Here is an 18,111-nt window from a genome sequence, read left to right as displayed (position 1 = left end):
TGCCAGGCTCTGTGCGGAACATCTTCTCAAAACCCTCAGAAGCTTTCTAATGCATTTAGGAGGAAAAAAATCCTAACTCCTCATGGCCTGTTAGGCCCTACGTGATCAGGCCTGCTTAACTCTCTGACCCCAACTCCCACCACTCTTCCCTGGGCTCTTGTCTTCCAGCCACACCAGTGTCTTTGCTGTTTTTCAAGTGAAAAAGCAAGCTTCTACCTCAAACCCTTTTCACTTGCTCTTCCCTGTGCCTGGAACACCCTCTGCCCAGCATTCAATGTTTTGCCGTTTCATCTCATTAAGGTCCTAGCTCAAAGGCTGTTATCTTCAGAAAAGCCTTCCCTCGCTACTTTAAAATAGCAATCTCTGTCACTGTGCGCACCTTTGACCCAGCTGTTTTTTTTTTTTTTTCAGAACATTTATCACCTGATGAGATATTATATACCTACTGGTTTACTATTTATCTTCCTTATAGAAAGTATTGTAATACGCTACGTGGACAAACTGTCTTGTTCACTGCTGCATTTTCAGCATCTAGAACAGTAACTTACATAGCAGAAGACAATAAATATTTCTTGAATAAACAAATTACCTCATTTTATCCTCACATGACCCTGAGGGTACTGCTATTTCCATTTTGAGAAGGGAAACTGAGTCTTAGGCTAAACACCTAGTTGTGAAGAATGGCGCAAGAATTTAAACCTAGACAGTCTGAACTAACCTACTTCCAATGCATCTCAAACTATATGTGGAGAAGGATCAGTTTCTTAAATTCCTAATCTGTTGTAAACCAATACTCATAAAATTCAACAAAAGTGTCACCGTAATATCAAATTCTTCTAAAAGTTTCTAAATGCTTATTCTGAATTTCTATCCTTATTTTGTCATGAATCAGTTTTGGTCCTACTTTCTCTGAGTAGGTTTCAGGCAAGGCAAGATAAATTGATGTAGTCTGTTGATCCTTACCATTGGCTAAATAGTCCAATCATTAGAGTTTAAAATTAAAAGCACTGCCCAACTAACCACCCCTCTCCCTGCAAAATGAGAACACTTTTTTAAAATCATGAATGAAAAAAGGTAAAAAAATGATACGTATGTTTCTATTATTAACTATTCAACAGTTCTGGAACATTTTAGTAGCTTGAACAAACAAATTTAGAGACATTCTCTCTGGTCATTATACTGAAAAAGCTAGATCATCTCCAAAAAATTATATAATACCTTAATTGTATTCTACCCCAAAGGGTAAGAATTGGGAACATATGCCTCCAATAGTCCGAAAAGGAATGAGGGCATAAAAAAGGAACAGTAGGGTATACATAAAGCATAAGGAGTGGTGCTAAGTACTCTTTAACCAAAAGCATCCGCAGCAAAGGAAAAAAACAGGTCTTGGTGCCTCACACTCTTGGCTTTTCAATGTTGAGTTATTTTTAAATTATACCCAGCCACTAAAATAACTAAATGTTAACACTTTCTTTTTTCCTGCCTGAATTGTGTGCTTTGGGAAACATCTGGCTCACATTCAGCACCCTTTAAGCACAACAAGCATGGATAACGATCTATTTGGTGACAAAAAAGACAAAGTTACGTACAGTTCTTTCAAGCGAGTCTGAGAAAAAGCATTTTCTTGGATAGACATTATAGCATTGTTGTTCAAATCTCTGAAATGAAGAGAAATGAAACATTACCAGTCACCATTTCTACAATTAAGTTATATAAACATTTTAAATGGTCATGAAAACCTCTGCTAATAGCAAAGATTATTCATATACTGAGCAAAATGGATACAAAATACTTACAGATGCTCAAGGGATTCAAGACCAATGAATGCTTTCTTTGTAATTGACTTAATCTGATTTCCTTGTAAGATTCTGAAATACAAACAGACCTTTCTAATAAAGCTTTCCACTAAACAAAATTAAATTCATTAGAACAAACATTTACCTATAAAAGTAAAAATAAGCTTAACATGCATTTTTAAGAAAATTCAGAACCTTTATTATTAACCAATGCAAAGCACAGAAGAAAGGCCTCTATTAAGACTTTGGCGCTCAGTGAGGTACCCGTAAACAACCATCCTGACCACAGATACACTCGTAGTTTTCATATGAGAAACTGGATTACATTTCCAGTTTCTCCCTTCTTAGTGAAAGACCATCAGGTCAAAGACACTCAGACAAATACAGATGAAGCTTTGGAGAAATTCTCATGGGAGACGATTCTAAAATCTTACTTGAGAGAATCCTCTCTTGCTAGTTAAATTACTTACAAATCTCACATGATTAAACAGATTACTGATTCAATTCTGATTTCTCAGTGCATTTCTTTTACTTTAATCAAAATTCTAGTTCTATAAATAACTTCCATTTAAGTGCCCTTTCAGAGAGAGTGTCCCACCAACAAGAAACAAAATTAAAAACAAACCAAAAAACAAAAATGTTAATAAACAACAAAGCATCTTCTTTTACTGGATGAGTCAGAGGTTCAGGCTTTCCAGCCATAGCAAATAGATACAATCCAATCACATTTACAATTGGTTCTTGAAAATAAACCTTCGTAGACATACATACATATTATAAATACATACAATTTAGTGAGACTTGTAAGTCCAGCAAAGGCTTCACTGGCATCTTCTATGGCCCATGAAATTTCATTGTTTCTTAAGTTTCTATAAAAAATGTTAGGGATAGACAAGTTATGTTAGTCAACATGACCATTACACCACCAGGCATCATGACAAGCAATGCTAATTTTGATCCTTGTTTTAAAGGTTATTTATGATGAACACAACTCTTCTTTTTAAAGAATACCTGTGATAAGCATGTAAAATCTAATTCTCATAAGCTAAGAATTAAGCCGACCTTGATAAATAAATTAAGCAACCTGCTAAGTTAGTATTAATCTTCCTAGCTAACAGCCTGTAGTTGTGTTAGCATATTAAAAATTATAGTCAGGGTCCTACAAAAAGCAGGAAGATTTCAAGATGCAGGAGATATGGCTTACAAATTTGATATCAGACTAATGGGATTTCTGGGTGACCCAAGCCTTCCCCTGAGCCCTTAAACCTAAAATGGCTGACAAAAAGAATGTCAATACAGAGCTTCACAGCTCAACAGCAATTAAACATGTCCCCTGGGATGTAAGAATGATATACCCATGTGCTAGAGCAATCACTCTGTTTCTTTAAAAGGAGAAGTATGGATCTTTTAAAATCCACTGTTTCATTCTCAGAGGAAATGTAATTGCACCACACCATGTCTTCATGGAAGAAATACCAGTTAAAGATATTTAATCACCTCTGCTTCCTTAAGCGATCTCACAATAAAGCACAAAGCCTTTGGCTCCATAAGACATATGTAAAGCCGTGTGAATAACATTAAGGAGGTAGATCATTCTTCCCATTTGGCTCCATCTTTACTTGGCGTGAAAGCTAACAAAGATCATTTTATTTTACTGAAGAATAAACACTGAAACAACTGATGGCTCAGCGCTGCAGGGCTTTGCCCTCTCCTCCACAGAACAGCATGAACAGAACTCAGTCACCAAAGTGAGTAAGAAGCACATCCATTCTGGCAAGAGCACTGGTCTAAAGCCAGAATATCTCAGGTTTGTTCTGCCTTAACTATCTTTGTAGCATTAGATAATCATTAATTCTGCAGTTACTTTCCCAAACTTCAATATTAAAAGTAATCATCTGTGGTATACTAAAGAACCTGTTTGCCATCCCATGCACTGCCAAAAGGCTACAGCTGCATCTAACGTAAATTCCTGAGTTTGCACTGATCTAATTGCACCTCTGATAATGTAGAAAAGAGAAAAAGGGGAAAAAAAGGAAAACACTTTCAATTTTTCAAGGCCAAATCTGAAGGAGGAAAACCTTATTACAAAAAAAAAAACATTAAACACACACTTCTGCATACATAGACACCTTTACAAAATTATCATGCTTCTTTGACTCTGATGGTTAGGTCCCAAAGTTGGAAGCTTGCCTCTTTTCTGAGACCATTTACCAACTTTAAACCTGAGGACCAGATAATTTCCTATCCAGAAACCTTAAGAATCTACAAATTCTACTAATTACTCTTTTTCTCTTCTTCTGCTCTATGTTTGAGATGACTATATTTCATTAAAATATCTCTTCATACGATTATATTTCATGATCAGGGTAAAACATTCAACTTACAGAACCACAGAATTCTAGAGTTGAAATTGCCTTTAGCAACCATCTAATCCTATGTCTATCCTTCACTGGACAAGAAGACCAAATAATAATAATAATAATAATAATAATAACAACAACAATAACAACAACAACAACAGTAATAACATCAAGGAAAGGCTAAGTGATTTTGTTCATCTGGCAGTATAATAAAAAGCACATAAGCTTTAGTATAAAACAAACCTGGGTTCTAATCCTGGCCCAAACATTTACAAAGGTATGTGAATCACTTTAATCTCTCTGAACCTCAGTCTCCTGATATGGAAAAGACCAATAATGTCCTAGTATTCTGAAAGCACTTGGCCCATATCAGATCATTAATAAATGTTAGTTTTCTTCTGTCCAAAGTCATGCAGCAAATTAGTGACAGTGGGAACATGCCAGAGCTGTTCCCACTACACATCCTGCATCCTTCTAAATGAGAAGTGGCAGTTCTGGTAAACTACTGGCAGTCCAAGATCATAGGAATAAGAAAACGTGCGTTCTGGACACCAGCAACTGTGTTTTATTCCATAGTAACTGGCACAATAAGAAATGCTTTGTTATTTAATTAACTTAGAATTAAAGTACATATCAAAATGGCTAGAAATAAATAAAATTTATTTATAGGGATTGAGATAAATAAGACTGCCTTGCCCCAAGGCATAGGACAGAAGAACTGCAAAATATTAACATACATGAATCTGTAGACTGATTAGTTGTTTTAATTTATTTGCTTTACTGCTTTAAAAAAGTTAGCAAAAAGACAAAAAATGACAGATGTACTTACAGTGTCTGAAGGTTGGAAAGAAACCTAAAAACACCATCAGCAATGTGAGTGACTCTGTTGTCCCCTAAATTCAATCTCTCCAGTAAGCTCAGACCCACAAAGGCAGATTCATCCAGGCGGGTCAACTGGTTATAGGACAAATCACTAAAAACAGGAAACATGGAAAGTAAAGAATTCACTTTATTTTAGTTCAATTTTCATATTCTTATTTACATGATAAATTTAGAGCTTTCAAACTTCTAATAAAGAGGAATATTAGTCTCATTACTAGCCAGGGAATGACTTATTCAATCTGCTCTAGTCTTACAGCCTCCACTGAAATGCCACCCAACCCTTACAGTTCGGAGAGTCTTTGGCAGAATTCCCATGCATCAGGGCTGATTCGTTCAACAGCATTCTGGCTCACATAGAGCTGCTGTAACATTCGCAAGCCATACAACCACCCCTTGTTCACTTCTGTGAGGTTATTATGCTCCAGTTCTCTGCAGAATTAGAGAAAGAAAGAAGGAAATATGTTTCAGAACAAGGCACTGCAATGAGAAGATTCCAAAAATCTTCATTAAGACTTGCTCAGAGAGGCATATACTTTTAAAGCTCAACCCAAGTGAGCAAATTCTATTCCTAAGTATTTGTTACTTAAGATTTAGTGCAAGAAGGCAGTAAAATATCTAAAGTCTAAAATACCAGATCTATAAAATCAACACAGTAAGAGGTACAGTATACCTGTTCTGAGTAAATTCTGGTAATTTTCACCAGCCAAACACTTCATCATTGTATTTATAAGGGAATATAAACTTCTAGATGAAATGTTTTTAAGAATGACAAAAAAAATATCAGTTAGATAACAAAGCTTAAACAGTTTTGTCTGTAATATTATTTCACATTAGAGAAGGGAGAAAGAGCTTAAGTACTTTGGTATAGTTAAAGCAACTATCCTAGATGTTTGGCACTGTAAAGTCCCAGACTCCTTTCCTAACAATCTCCTATTCTACTTCATAGTACTTACAATTCTTCCATGTTATCCAAGCCAAAAAAAGCTCCATCCTTTAGTTTGCTAATTCCATTCCGTTGCATTTTCAAAGATCTTAAGGAGTCCAGCCCTTGGAATGTAAGACCTTCTACAACTTTAATTCTGTTTCTTTTAAGTTCCCTTTAACAAAAACAGTTTTATAGTCAGAAAATTGGGTATGCTAATTCGTGCTAATAAGAAGAAGAAACAACACTGTAAGAAAAAAACGATCTTCTTATAATCCATCTATTTACTCACAAGAATTGGAGGTGAGGTAGCTTGAAGATCTTGGGTGGGATCATGCTAATTCTGTTCCTGTTTAACTTTACCACTAATAAGGAACTTGACAAATTATCAAAGCAACCAGCCTCCAAGATGGTTATCCTATTATTACTCAAATTCCTAAAATGAACAAGATAACAACAACAAAAAATTAGTGAAACAAAACATTCTACCACCAGAAAGCTGCCCCAAGTCACAACTGAGTCCCAGCGCTACTCTTCAGCAACTGTACACAACTTTACAAGTCACTTAACTGCTTTGTTTCTTCAACTGCACAATAAAAATACCAACTTCATTTGAGTTGAAACAGTGTGTGTGAATATATTTTGTAAACTGTAAAGCACTAGCACACATGCTAATTATCATCATCATTATACTAGGTAAGCCACTGTTTAACATCACTCCCATTTAACTCCTACAAAACTGTTAGTAAAACATAATCCAAAATTAAATCTCAAAAATTATCCTGGATACTTAATATTTTCTGAAAATAGTGCACTCTTTAATAAGAGTAGGAAAAAAAACCACCAAAACAAATCGACCCTAGGTTTGTTTCACATAAGCATATTAAAATCACAAAAGATCTATCTGGGAAAGTAAGTATCAATGAATAATAAACATGCACTTTAAAGTAAAACTAGTTTAAACTCTGTTTTACTCACAGGTATTTAAGCTGCATTCGAGGAAATGAAGATGTCTTGATTTCTGATATTATATTTGAGCTGAGATCTAAACTCTCAAGAGCAGGATAAAACTGGAATGCTTCTGCATTTATTTCTGGGATTACATTATGAACTCTACAAAACAAAGATTATACTGAAGCTATTGCCAGTGATCTACCCTAGATCACAAAAATGTTAAATAATTACAATCAACAACAAGGATATCTAAAACAAAAATAAAAAATTGTGTACTATTCATAATTTAAGTAAAAGATCTGAAATCTTTTTTACTTACAATGACAGTAGAGTAATATTAGAGGTTGGTTCTCCAAAATATGGGATTTCTGTTAGCTCATTATAATTCATTTTCCTAAGTAGGAGGAAAAACAGGTATAGAAGTTTAGTGAAGGAAATGTTACCTCTTGAGTTCTGGTTTTTGGCTAATACATATTCTTTAGGATAGGCGCCAAATTTGGAGGAAAAAAAAAGCCTCTGGCCCCAAATGAGTTAAATTAAATGTATCCTTCTGAGAAATTACAGATAGTAATAAAAATTCTTTTCATGGTATAGTTCTATGACTTGATACCAATATTAGATTAGGAAGTATTTTGCACATTAAATACTTTTAATCTCAGCAAGGTTCTTTGAATAGTTATTTCTTTTTCAAATATACTTTTATTGAAGTATAGTCAGTTTACAATGTTGTGTCAATTTCTGGTGTAGAATAGTTACTTCTACAACACCTAATTTGAGTCCTCCTTAAAGAATAATTCTGGGGTAAAGGATATAACTTAGTGGTAGAGCACATGCTTCCACAAGGTCCTGGGTTCAATCCCCAGTGCCTCTGTTAAGGGGGAAACATTTTTTTTAATTTTAAAATAAATTTTAAAATAATTTTTTAAATTTTAAAGTAAAAAATAAAAAAATAATTCACATTTCTATACATAGATATTTATAATAAAATAAATTATAAATAAGTTAATTACATAAATTTTTTAACTACACACACACACACACTTTTTTAAGTTACTCAAAGTTAGGGAAAGTTGCTTGAGACCACAGACCTAACAGGGACTGTCTCAACTGTTTTAGTAGCAAATCTAATGCAATCATATTTTCACCGACCTGGTTTCCAATCACTGAACCACCTCAACAATCTAGAATACAGAAAAGAAACCAGAAGTAAAAGGCCTCCAAGTAATGAACTGAACTTACAAAGTCCAAATAATAAAGCTCATGCATTTCCCATTGAGCATTTAAAAATGTGAATTTTCAATGTAAATTTTTTAAAAAGTAGGCTTTTCCTCAGGGCCTACTCTTTCAGCTAATAAGCTTGTCAATTGTTCACAGTCCACAGCAGATTGGAGGCAGTCAACGTGAGGCAGAGGATAGAATGAAGAGACAATGAAAGCACAATGTACCCCTTGTCAGAAAAAAATTAAAAAGAAAAATTCATCTGAGGATTCTGGGGGTGTTTAGTATAGAGGTAAACAGGCCTCAGTAGTCATGCTCCTGGGAATACCACAGTGCAATAACTGATATTAATGATATTTTAGAAGATTCTCTCCAAAAAACATACAATAATACATCTCAGCACTAAAGGAAAAACTTTAGTGAAGTGGAAAATGGAATTATATTAACTACCACATTTCAGATGATACCAAAAACATTGTATTTCATATAAATCTACTTTAGACATGATGTCTCCACCTTAGACAAATCAAAACATAAAAAAAAAGTTTACGCAATAGTTTCACTGGCAAAAAAAAAAGAACATATTTACTTAGAAAAGGGGAAAAACAAATCTTACTTTAGGCCTCAGGGACATAGAACAGTATCTCCACACAGTTTACAACTTGAGATCACCCACCCAATGGCATAAAACCCAGCGTTTGTGAAAACAGTAAAGTCAAAGACAAGTTTAGGTTTTTTAAACAAGGTGTTTTAATATAAAGTTTTTTTCCTTCAGTTTTTTTGACATTTCTGGATTGAACATCCTGAGATTCATAATTCATCAAATCACTTCAAGGAATTTAATGTAAATTTAAATAAATAAAAATAACTTACACTTCTTGTAATGTTTGAGATTCCAAGCTGATGTTCCAGTTAGACAATCGATTATGACTCAAATCCCTAAATGAAGGACAAAAGATCCTAGTTTAGTGTCAGAAAACACACTTAAAGGAAAGGAAAAAAAAAAAAACTAAATTAAAACAGGAATCTAAAAGCCCTGTCAAATCAGAATATGATTAGTATAGATAAAAAGAAATGTTTACAAAGGATGAATAAAAATTTATCTAGACTTCAAAATAGCTATTTTACTTTTCCACTTTTATGAGGGTTTTTTGTTTTTGTTTTTACTAACTAGGGAATACATTTACATGGTTCAATAATCAAAAAGTATAAAAGGATATACAGTAAAAAAATCTCCCACCCTTGTGTTTAGCCATCCAATTTCCCTCCCCAACAGTAAAAAGTGAAAATATACCATTTCTTGCACAGCCTATCAGATATTTTTTACATGTATCAGAAAAATTTTACACAAATGATAGAATAATTTACACATAATTTTGCCCCTTGCTTTTTTCACTTAACAATAATGCATCTTGTAGATCATTCCAAAGCAACATTATGGTTTCTTCATCTCTTCCAGTAAAGTTACACTTTACTTTAATTACTATGCTTTATATACTTTTAAAAGTAATACATACTTCACATAATATATAATACTGTACTATATTACATTTTAGCTGCAGATAAAAATGTGAAGATGGATTTCACAAATCAAAATAGTGAGCTTCTATATTAGAATTGGAGTTGACCCATATCCCTGACAGAGATGCAGTCTTCCTTTAAAAAAAAAAAAGGCACTGCCCAAAGCAATCTACAGATTTAATGCAATCCCTGTCAAATTATGCAGGCCATATTTCACAGAACTAGAACAAATCATAATAAAATTTATACGGAACCACAAAAGACCTAGAATTGCCAAAGCATTACTAAAGAAAAAGAAAGAGGCTGGAGAAATAACTCTCCCAGATTTCAGATAACTCTCCCAGATTTCAGACAATACTACAGAGCTACAGTAATCAAAACAGCATGGTATTGGTACAAAAACAGACATATGGACCAATGGAACAGAACAGAGAGCCCAGAAATGAACCCACAAACTTTTGGTCAACTGATCTTCGACAAAGGAGGCAAGAATATACAATGGAATAAAGACAGTCTCTTCAGCAAATGGTGATGGGAAAACTGGACAGTAGCATGTAAATCAATGAAGCTAGAACACTCCCTTACACCATACACAAAAATCAACTCAAAATGGATCAAAGACTTAAACATAAGACAAGATATAAATAACCTCCTAGAAGAAAATATAGGCAAAACATTATCTCACATACATCTCAAAAACATTCTAGGACAGTCTACCCAAGCAATAGAAATAGAAGAATAAACAAATGGGACCTAATTAAACTTACAACCTTCTGCACAGCAAAAGAAGCCATAAGTAAAACAAAATGACAACCTATGGAATGGGAGAAAATTTTTGCAAATGAAACCGACAAAGGCTTGATCTCCAGAATATATAAGCAGCTCATACGACTTAATAAGAAAAAAAGAAATAACCCAATCCAAAAATGGGCAGAAGACCTAAATAAGCAATTCTCCAAGGAAGAATGATCAATAAGCACATGAAAAAATGCTCAATATCACTAATTATCAGAGAAATGCAAATCAAAACTACAATGAAGTATCACCTCACACCAGTCAGAATGGCCATTATTCAAAAGTCCACAAACAACAATGACAGCTGGAGAGGCTGTGGAGAAAAAGGAACCCTCCTACATTGCTGGCGGGAATGCAGTTTTGTGCAGCCACTGTGGAAAACAGTATGGAGATTCCTCAAAAAGACTAGGAATAGACTTACTGGGCATATATCAAGAAGGAACCCTACTTCCAAAAGACACCTGCACCCCAATGTTCATAGCAGCACTATTTACAATAGCCAAGACATGGAAACAGCCTAAATGTCCATCAACAGATGACTGGATAAAGAAGATGTGGTATATTTATACAATGGAATACTATTCAGCCTTAAAAACTGACAACATAACGCCATTTGCAGCAACATGGATGCTCTTCCTGAAGAATGTCATTCTAAGTGAGGTAAGCCAGAAAGAGAAAGAAAACTACCATATGAGATCGCTCATATGTGGAATCTTAAAAAAAGAAGAAGAAGAACATAAATACAAAACAAACAAACTCATAGACATAGAATACAAATGTGTGGTTGCCAAGGGGAAGGGGGGTGGGAAGGGATAGACTGGGAGTTCAAAATTGATACTGACAGGCATATGTAGAATAGATAAACAAGATTATATGATATAGCACAGGGAAATATGTAAGATCTTGTGGTAGCTCACAGTGAGAAAAAAATGTGACAATGAATATATGTATGTTCATGTGTAACTGAAAAAATGTGCTCTACACTGGAATTTGACACAACATTGTAAAATGACTGTAACTCAATAAAAAAATGTTTAACCCCCCTCCCCAAGCAAAGTAGCTTCAGGGAAGGGAAATTTCTCTCACTCCAATTTGTGTTAATGAGGATGATGATGGTGGTGTCTGCAGCTAATGTGTATTAAGCGCCAGGCACTCCTCCATGCACTTTATACATATTAATTGCTTAAACCAACCTTATGAGGCAAATACTTTTTACAATCCTCACTTTCCTGACACAGAAACAGGCAGAGATTAATCACTGTCAATCCAAGGTCACAAAGCTAAATAAGCAAGGGAGCCATAAACTGGAAATTCCATCTCACTTCTAGCAGGTGGTTTATCAGATACAGCAGAGATTTCACTGAAATCACTCAAGAGTCTAAATATTTAAATAGGCATAAAAAATTCACCTTGATGCTTTCTGGCATCTTTTCAGGGCTGAGGTAGATTCCAGCCCACACAAGCTGTCTGCGCAAGAGATGTATTATACATTACAATATGGCTAGCAATAGGGGCACACTAGAGGAACATTACAGATCACTTTATCTCACTGTGCCACCACAGCCAGTTGACAGATGCATGCAGCTTTGACCGATGTCTCTATTACAGGAGAACAATTTGCTCTCAGCTAGATTCATGTCTGCCCATCTGTAAAGCCTAGCCACTTCCGTTTAAAAGCTTAATTTACACCATAATATAATTGAGTCTAGGTCAAACAACAGTTCCAAACCTTTATTCTATACCTGGCACTAGGTATAAGCTCAAGGACACTCATGAGTGGAGGAGTGTGTCAGGAACTATTAATAGAGAAAAATAGCAATTCACTCCACATAAGAACTTTATATGCAGACACTTTTTCATCCAATTCACACTTGCTGCTGAACAACAAACAGAACTTCATACAAGCGAAAAGATGTTTATTTACTGTGCTGTTTCAACTGAAGGAAAAATTCAGCTGTTCTATTTTAAGTTAGATATTCTGCTCCAAGGTGGCTGGCTGGTCTGGCAAGTAGAGAGCTAATGTCATCTGTGCAGTAGGCTACCATAGCATGATTTAATTCTATATCTCATGCTTTCTAGAATTTTTTTTTCCTTTCACAGATTAAGGGCTTTCATTTTAATCAGTGCTTCTAATGCCCTTCCAAACCCTACTTTCCTTGGCACTGTAACTTTTGACTGTATTGAGAACTGCATAGTTCTCTCATGGATGTCAATGATGACCAGTCAGTTTTAAAGAAAGTCATTATTAAAGAAAACTAAAGCAATCAAATTAAACTCAACTTATATATGGTATAAACCACTATGTATTTAGTATCAGTGAAAACTGTCCAGTGTCTCTACAAGGGGAAAGAGTAATTTTTTCTGTATCTTTGAAGAACCTCTAGGCTTTCCAATGGAACCCAAAGGACAACTGAAATACTTTGGAGTCTCTCTACAGACTAACACTGTCTTAAGAATATATGCCTCATAGGTCAGAACCCCATATAATGAGGCTCTCTGTACCTTTCTGCAACAAATCCACACTGAATGGACTAAAAAACACTAACAGTGAACTGAAATACACTCCCAAAGTAGTACTATTGTAGAAAGCAACTAGTATAAATCAGTATAGCTATTATATCAAAATACCAGGTATGTAACTCGAACTACATGGATTGATCTGATCACCAGGTATTAGTGCTATAAACATTTTCTGAACCATGTGCCAGGCACTGTGCTAGTGCTAGGGTACAACCACTGCCAACTTTAGTAACCTTTTTGTCTTTTTTGAAAGTAACATTTGTAGCGCTCAGAGGTAGAGTCACTTCAAAACTGTAAACATAAATTCAACATCAACTCAACTATTAACATGACTTGGGTACATGGGAATACACAGACACTCTGGATCTCCATAAGCATGCCTTTTCTATTTCTTTTTTTAAAGTACACAAAAAGGGTGAAGAAGAAAAATTCAAAGACCTCTAAAATCGAATGTAAAACTCTTAATTCAGAATTTCAATAGTTTTCAAAATAAAAGTCTCTCACTACTCTTGTCAGTGGCCAGTCATTAATTCTCTTTAATTCACATAAACTAATGCTAGTTTATCTGGTTGTTTTTTTTTTTTAAGTTGAGTCCTGAAATGGAGAACTGTCTTCCAAAGACTTTCTCCTTGAAATATCCTTAAAATGCACTTAAAAATTGAAGTAATCTAATGCTTGATAAACTTAACCTAAAGAGTCTAGCTCTTTAACAGTCAATAATCTTTCCTTTATTTTTAATAGCACTAATTCCTGAATATTTATGGATATGATGTTTAGAGAGTAAAGGTCTCAGAGAAGGCCTTAAGAGTGTTGTAAATTCAGCTCCCACTCATGCTAATCTACAGGGATGCAGCTGTAATAAAAGATGAATTATTAAAGTTCTTGATATCATGTGGAGCCAGGGGTGCCATTAATGTAGCCGTTTAGTACCATCAGGGTGTAAATAATTTATAGGATGTACAGAGCAATCACAACAGTTTGAGGAGAATCAAGTTCTGCAAGCTAATTGCAAAGAAGTCCTGTAGCAACAGATTCTGCCCAGTCACATACGTACACACTTTTGAGTCATCATCAATTTGTTTTTGAGACTCTGCAGCACTAATAGGCTGAACTGTTAACTTCAACAATGACAAAATTTCTGATAAAGGAGCCCTTTGCAAAAGTTAAAAGATAAGAACGTATTATATCTGCTAGTCCAGGTATGACAATGCTTCATGTATTTATTCAGTATAATTTGCCCTTTCTTTTGTGGATGGCAATCCCTGTTTTGTTCATTAGGGTGCATTTAGCATAATTTACTTTTTTTTTTAAGTTGTTTAAAAAATTTTTAAATTAAAAAAATTGGAGGGTATAGCTCAAGTGGTAGAGTGCGTGGTTAGCGTGCACTAGGTCCTGGGTTCAATCCCCAGTACCTCACATCAAAAAAGTAATTAAATAAACCTAATTACCTCCCCACAAATAAAATAAAATAAAAATATATAACAGTGCCTTAAAAAGAAAAAAAAGATGTTATAAAACAAAGAGCTGAGTGCTCTTTAAAAAAAAATGGGGGGGGAATAAGGTTGGGTTATTTGTTTATTTATTTATTTTAATGGTGGTACTGGGGATGGAACCCAAGATCTCATGCATGCTAAGCACATACTTTATTTAGCACTGAGCTATACACTCCCTTCCCCAGCATAATTTACTTTTGAAAATAATACTCAGGATTACCATTCTGATCAATTACAATACTGTGATTTAACAGGCTGATGACCTTGAGTACTCCAAGTATACTAAAGACAAGGATTCCAAACAACTCAAAATTCTGCCTGCTTTTAGGTTTACTTTTCCTTTACCACTAACAGCTTTACACCAAAAGCTATGCCTTCTTGGAACTCTCAGCCTTCCTGTCTGTAACAGCGTTATTTGCAATTTTTCTAATTTGTTGCTTCTAATCAACTGCCAGCGGCTAGGAAACCCAGTGCCTATTAGAACTGTCTGAAGTAGGAGTAAATGAGATCTGAGTCTGAGAGGCTCCTTTATGAATAAATGCTTCTTGGAAGTATTTCTGCTTTTTGGTTGAACTAGGGATGGTGGGGATATTAGGCAAATATCTTTTAGGATAAATAAGACTATATTACAGCATGGAGCATAATGCCATTTCAAATTAAAGTTTCTACCCTTCATTTGCATTGCTTATTTGTAATACACTGTACAACACTTTTTATATGAATAATTGAAAAAGTTGGAGGTGGTAGAAAAATGGGAGCATTAATTTCAAGAAAAATAGGCGTATTTTATTTTCTTCCATTATTTTTCCCTGGGTTCTTAATAACTGAAAATATTGCTTCATTGTGGGGAATAAAACAACAAAACAAGAAATATGAGTTACACAGTTACATTTAAAAATAGAATTTTTGCATGCCCAGTTCTGGTACCTGAGGCAAGTCATTTAACCTCCCTAAACTCCAGTCTCATCTACCATTAAATAAGAATACTAGTACCAACCTCAATGGACTGCTCAGAAGATTAAAAAGATATAAATAAAATGCTTAGAATACAGGTCAGTATGTAAATAGTAGTTTATTATATAATACTAGATCTGCAATAGAATGACGGTCCAGGGTTATCATCTTTTCTGAATATTTATCTTTCTTACACACAGGCATAATCCCCTTCCCAAGGTAAAATCTTAATTACTCGGAACTACTCCCCTAAATTAACTTATTAAAATTGTAAACTAAATATTGCTTCTGAATTCCAAATAAGATGACAATAACAAGTCAGCCCATCAAAGACTTGGTCAAATTATTGATAACAAACTATATCACAAGACCTGATGCTTTAGAATAACCCAATGAAACTTCTAAGACTCTAAATACAGTCATATAATTATTAAAAGGTGTCTACCAGGAAGTTACTGTAATAGCAAAATCATAAAATAAAAAGAAACCTAAATATTTATTAAAATGGGATCAGTTAAATAACTTATTAAAGTTCCTTACAAGGAAATCTCTGCAGCCAGAAAAAAGAATAGCATAAGGAATGTGGTCAGTAACACTGTAAAAACTTTTTAAAATGATTATAAATCAATAAAAAATGTTAAAAACAAACAAACTTTGTATAAGGACAGACGGTTATTATGACACCAGATTCATCATGGTGATCACTTCATAACACATACATATGTCAAACCAATATGTAATACAACTGAAACTAACACAATATTGTATGTTAACTATATTTCAATTAAAAAATAAAATAACATAGATTTTCATATGTACTGCACAGTATAGCTTCGTGTGTATGTGTCTGTTTAAAGAAAAGGGAAAAGATATATGTGTAAAACTTTGAAAAGTACATCTAAGAAAGAGTTAGCAGTGGGTTTTCCTGAGGTGGGACAAAGGAACTGGTTCCTTTTCCATTTTAAACGCTTTTGCACTTTTTTAATAGTTTACTACAAGTAATTATTATTTAAAGATAAACTCATATAATAGCTATCTTCAGCCCAGAATGTGATTGGGAAAGATTTTTAATTCTGTTACTTTTCTAAGAAATGAGAATTCCTCTTCCAGAATGTTTTCAGAATACTGCCCTAAACGGACCCAATCAGGTTAATTATTACATTGGACAAAAGGAAAAAAATAATACTAACTAGATGTTCTTTTGTATTCCTAATCAGTAATATACCTCAGAAAGATAGTGAAAAGTGCACATATACTAGACTTAATTTTTGGACTCATGTATGAAGTAGTAAACTGCATTTTAGGACTCAGTGTCTGGCCTTCAAATTTCAAGCCAGTGAACATCTGAATTTTTAGCAAGCAGTACAAAACCAGGGCATGTTAATCCCATGTTTTTAATGTCTTTTTTTCCATTTAGAATAAAAAATAATTCAGTAATAGCAGAACAAAGGTTGTTGCTTATATACGAAAATATACAGAAAGATAAGACATTTTCCATCACCATTCATGAGCATTTTCTGGGTATCAACTGGGTTCACATATTTGTCTCAGACCATTTTATATTTATATTCATATTTGTATAGACTATATTTTACTATAATTACCAAGTTATTGTAAATATTTTTAGAAGTGAATACATATTGTTTAATATAAGTTGTCTTATCACTTACATCACTGGCAGAGAAGGAAGGTCTAATCAAAGCCAAGCATTAGTTGGGTTTCTCATTGTTAATGTAATCCATCATTCCTTATCTCTACATAGTTTAACATGGCACCAAGTTTAATATCTCCTCAAATAAGGATACTTACCCTCAAGACTGGCTATGCTTTGCAAACCTGCTGCAACCTGCCAAGATTTTAATTATATAAGCAAAATATATTGATTTCAAAATAGATTTGTAAAAAATAAAATGTGTAAGAGAAACCCGAAGTTAAGAAGCATTTAGTTACAAAGTTATTTACAACACACTTCACTAATGTTGCACTGTTTATGGTTTAACTTCTAAAACTGCTCATCACTACTAATTATCCTGACAGTTATTCCTGCATTTAAGTTTATTATAAATAACACAGTTACAGTTTCTTTTGGCAGGGAACAGCTGGGAAGGGCAAGAGAAGAGGCAGAGAATCTGCACTTTAAAAAATACAGGTTTACAGCAAAGTAAAGAAAGCTTTTTTTTTAAGAAAGCTTGCATTAACTATTCTGTTCCTTTGGTTTTTGCCTCAAACACAAAATTAATAATTTGGATAGGCTCTAATTACTCAAATTGCTTTTATTTTTTATTAGCATCAGCTGACCATCTTAACATTTCTGATGACTGGAATAATACAGAATAAACAAGCTGAGTCATTTACTTTGGCATAGAAAATATGGCATAGAAATGCACTCAGATTTTTTTTTTTAAACATTTTTGCTAAGTTCTTAATATGATGTGTTTTCTCTACTGCTTAAATGCCAGTTTTCCATTAGGATTAATGGACCTTTAAAAAGAAAGCATACCATATAAAATGTCATGAACCTAAGATGAGGAAAATGTATTTTCTACCATCAGGAAGTCAAATGATTATCTTAATGTACAAGTAATTCTTTGATTATCCATGTGCTGACTATATATGTTGTATATTAAAAAATGCAAAATATTTTTAATATAATGAAACATAATTAGGATAATAATCTCTATAAAAATAAAAGTGTT

General features: G+C 34.0%; 1 protein-coding gene across 4 annotated transcripts in view; it reads right to left on the bottom strand.

Annotated features, from left to right (window-relative positions):
- Positions 1–18,111, bottom strand: part of LRIG2 (leucine rich repeats and immunoglobulin like domains 2) — a 51,153-nt gene that overhangs the window by 17,632 nt on the left and 15,410 nt on the right. For 3 of the 4 annotated variants that reach the window (XM_045506252.2, XM_010968526.3, XM_045506259.2), the window contains 10 exons: positions 9,006–9,071; positions 7,234–7,308; positions 6,939–7,073; positions 6,253–6,396; positions 5,992–6,135; positions 5,324–5,467; positions 4,986–5,129; positions 2,585–2,665; positions 1,797–1,868; positions 1,590–1,658 (listed from right to left, as the gene is read on the bottom strand). In XM_045506252.2, the coding sequence (XP_045362208.2) occupies positions 1,590–1,658; positions 1,797–1,868; positions 2,585–2,665; positions 4,986–5,129; positions 5,324–5,467; positions 5,992–6,135; positions 6,253–6,396; positions 6,939–7,073; positions 7,234–7,308; positions 9,006–9,071 (1,074 nt within the window). Of the gene's footprint in view, positions 1–1,589; positions 1,659–1,796; positions 1,869–2,584; positions 2,666–4,985; positions 5,130–5,323; positions 5,468–5,991; positions 6,136–6,252; positions 6,397–6,938; positions 7,074–7,233; positions 7,309–8,063; positions 8,083–9,005; positions 9,072–18,111 lie in introns of those variants that run through there. The other variant, XM_074370219.1, reaches the window with a different exon arrangement.

The sequence above is a fragment of the Camelus bactrianus genome, chromosome 9 (genome assembly GCF_048773025.1).
Source record: "Camelus bactrianus isolate YW-2024 breed Bactrian camel chromosome 9, ASM4877302v1, whole genome shotgun sequence".
Classification (NCBI taxonomy): Eukaryota; Metazoa; Chordata; class Mammalia; order Artiodactyla; family Camelidae; genus Camelus; species Camelus bactrianus.
The sequence above is the reverse complement of the archived record's forward strand: the minus strand, read 5'-3'. Positions and strand labels throughout refer to the sequence as shown.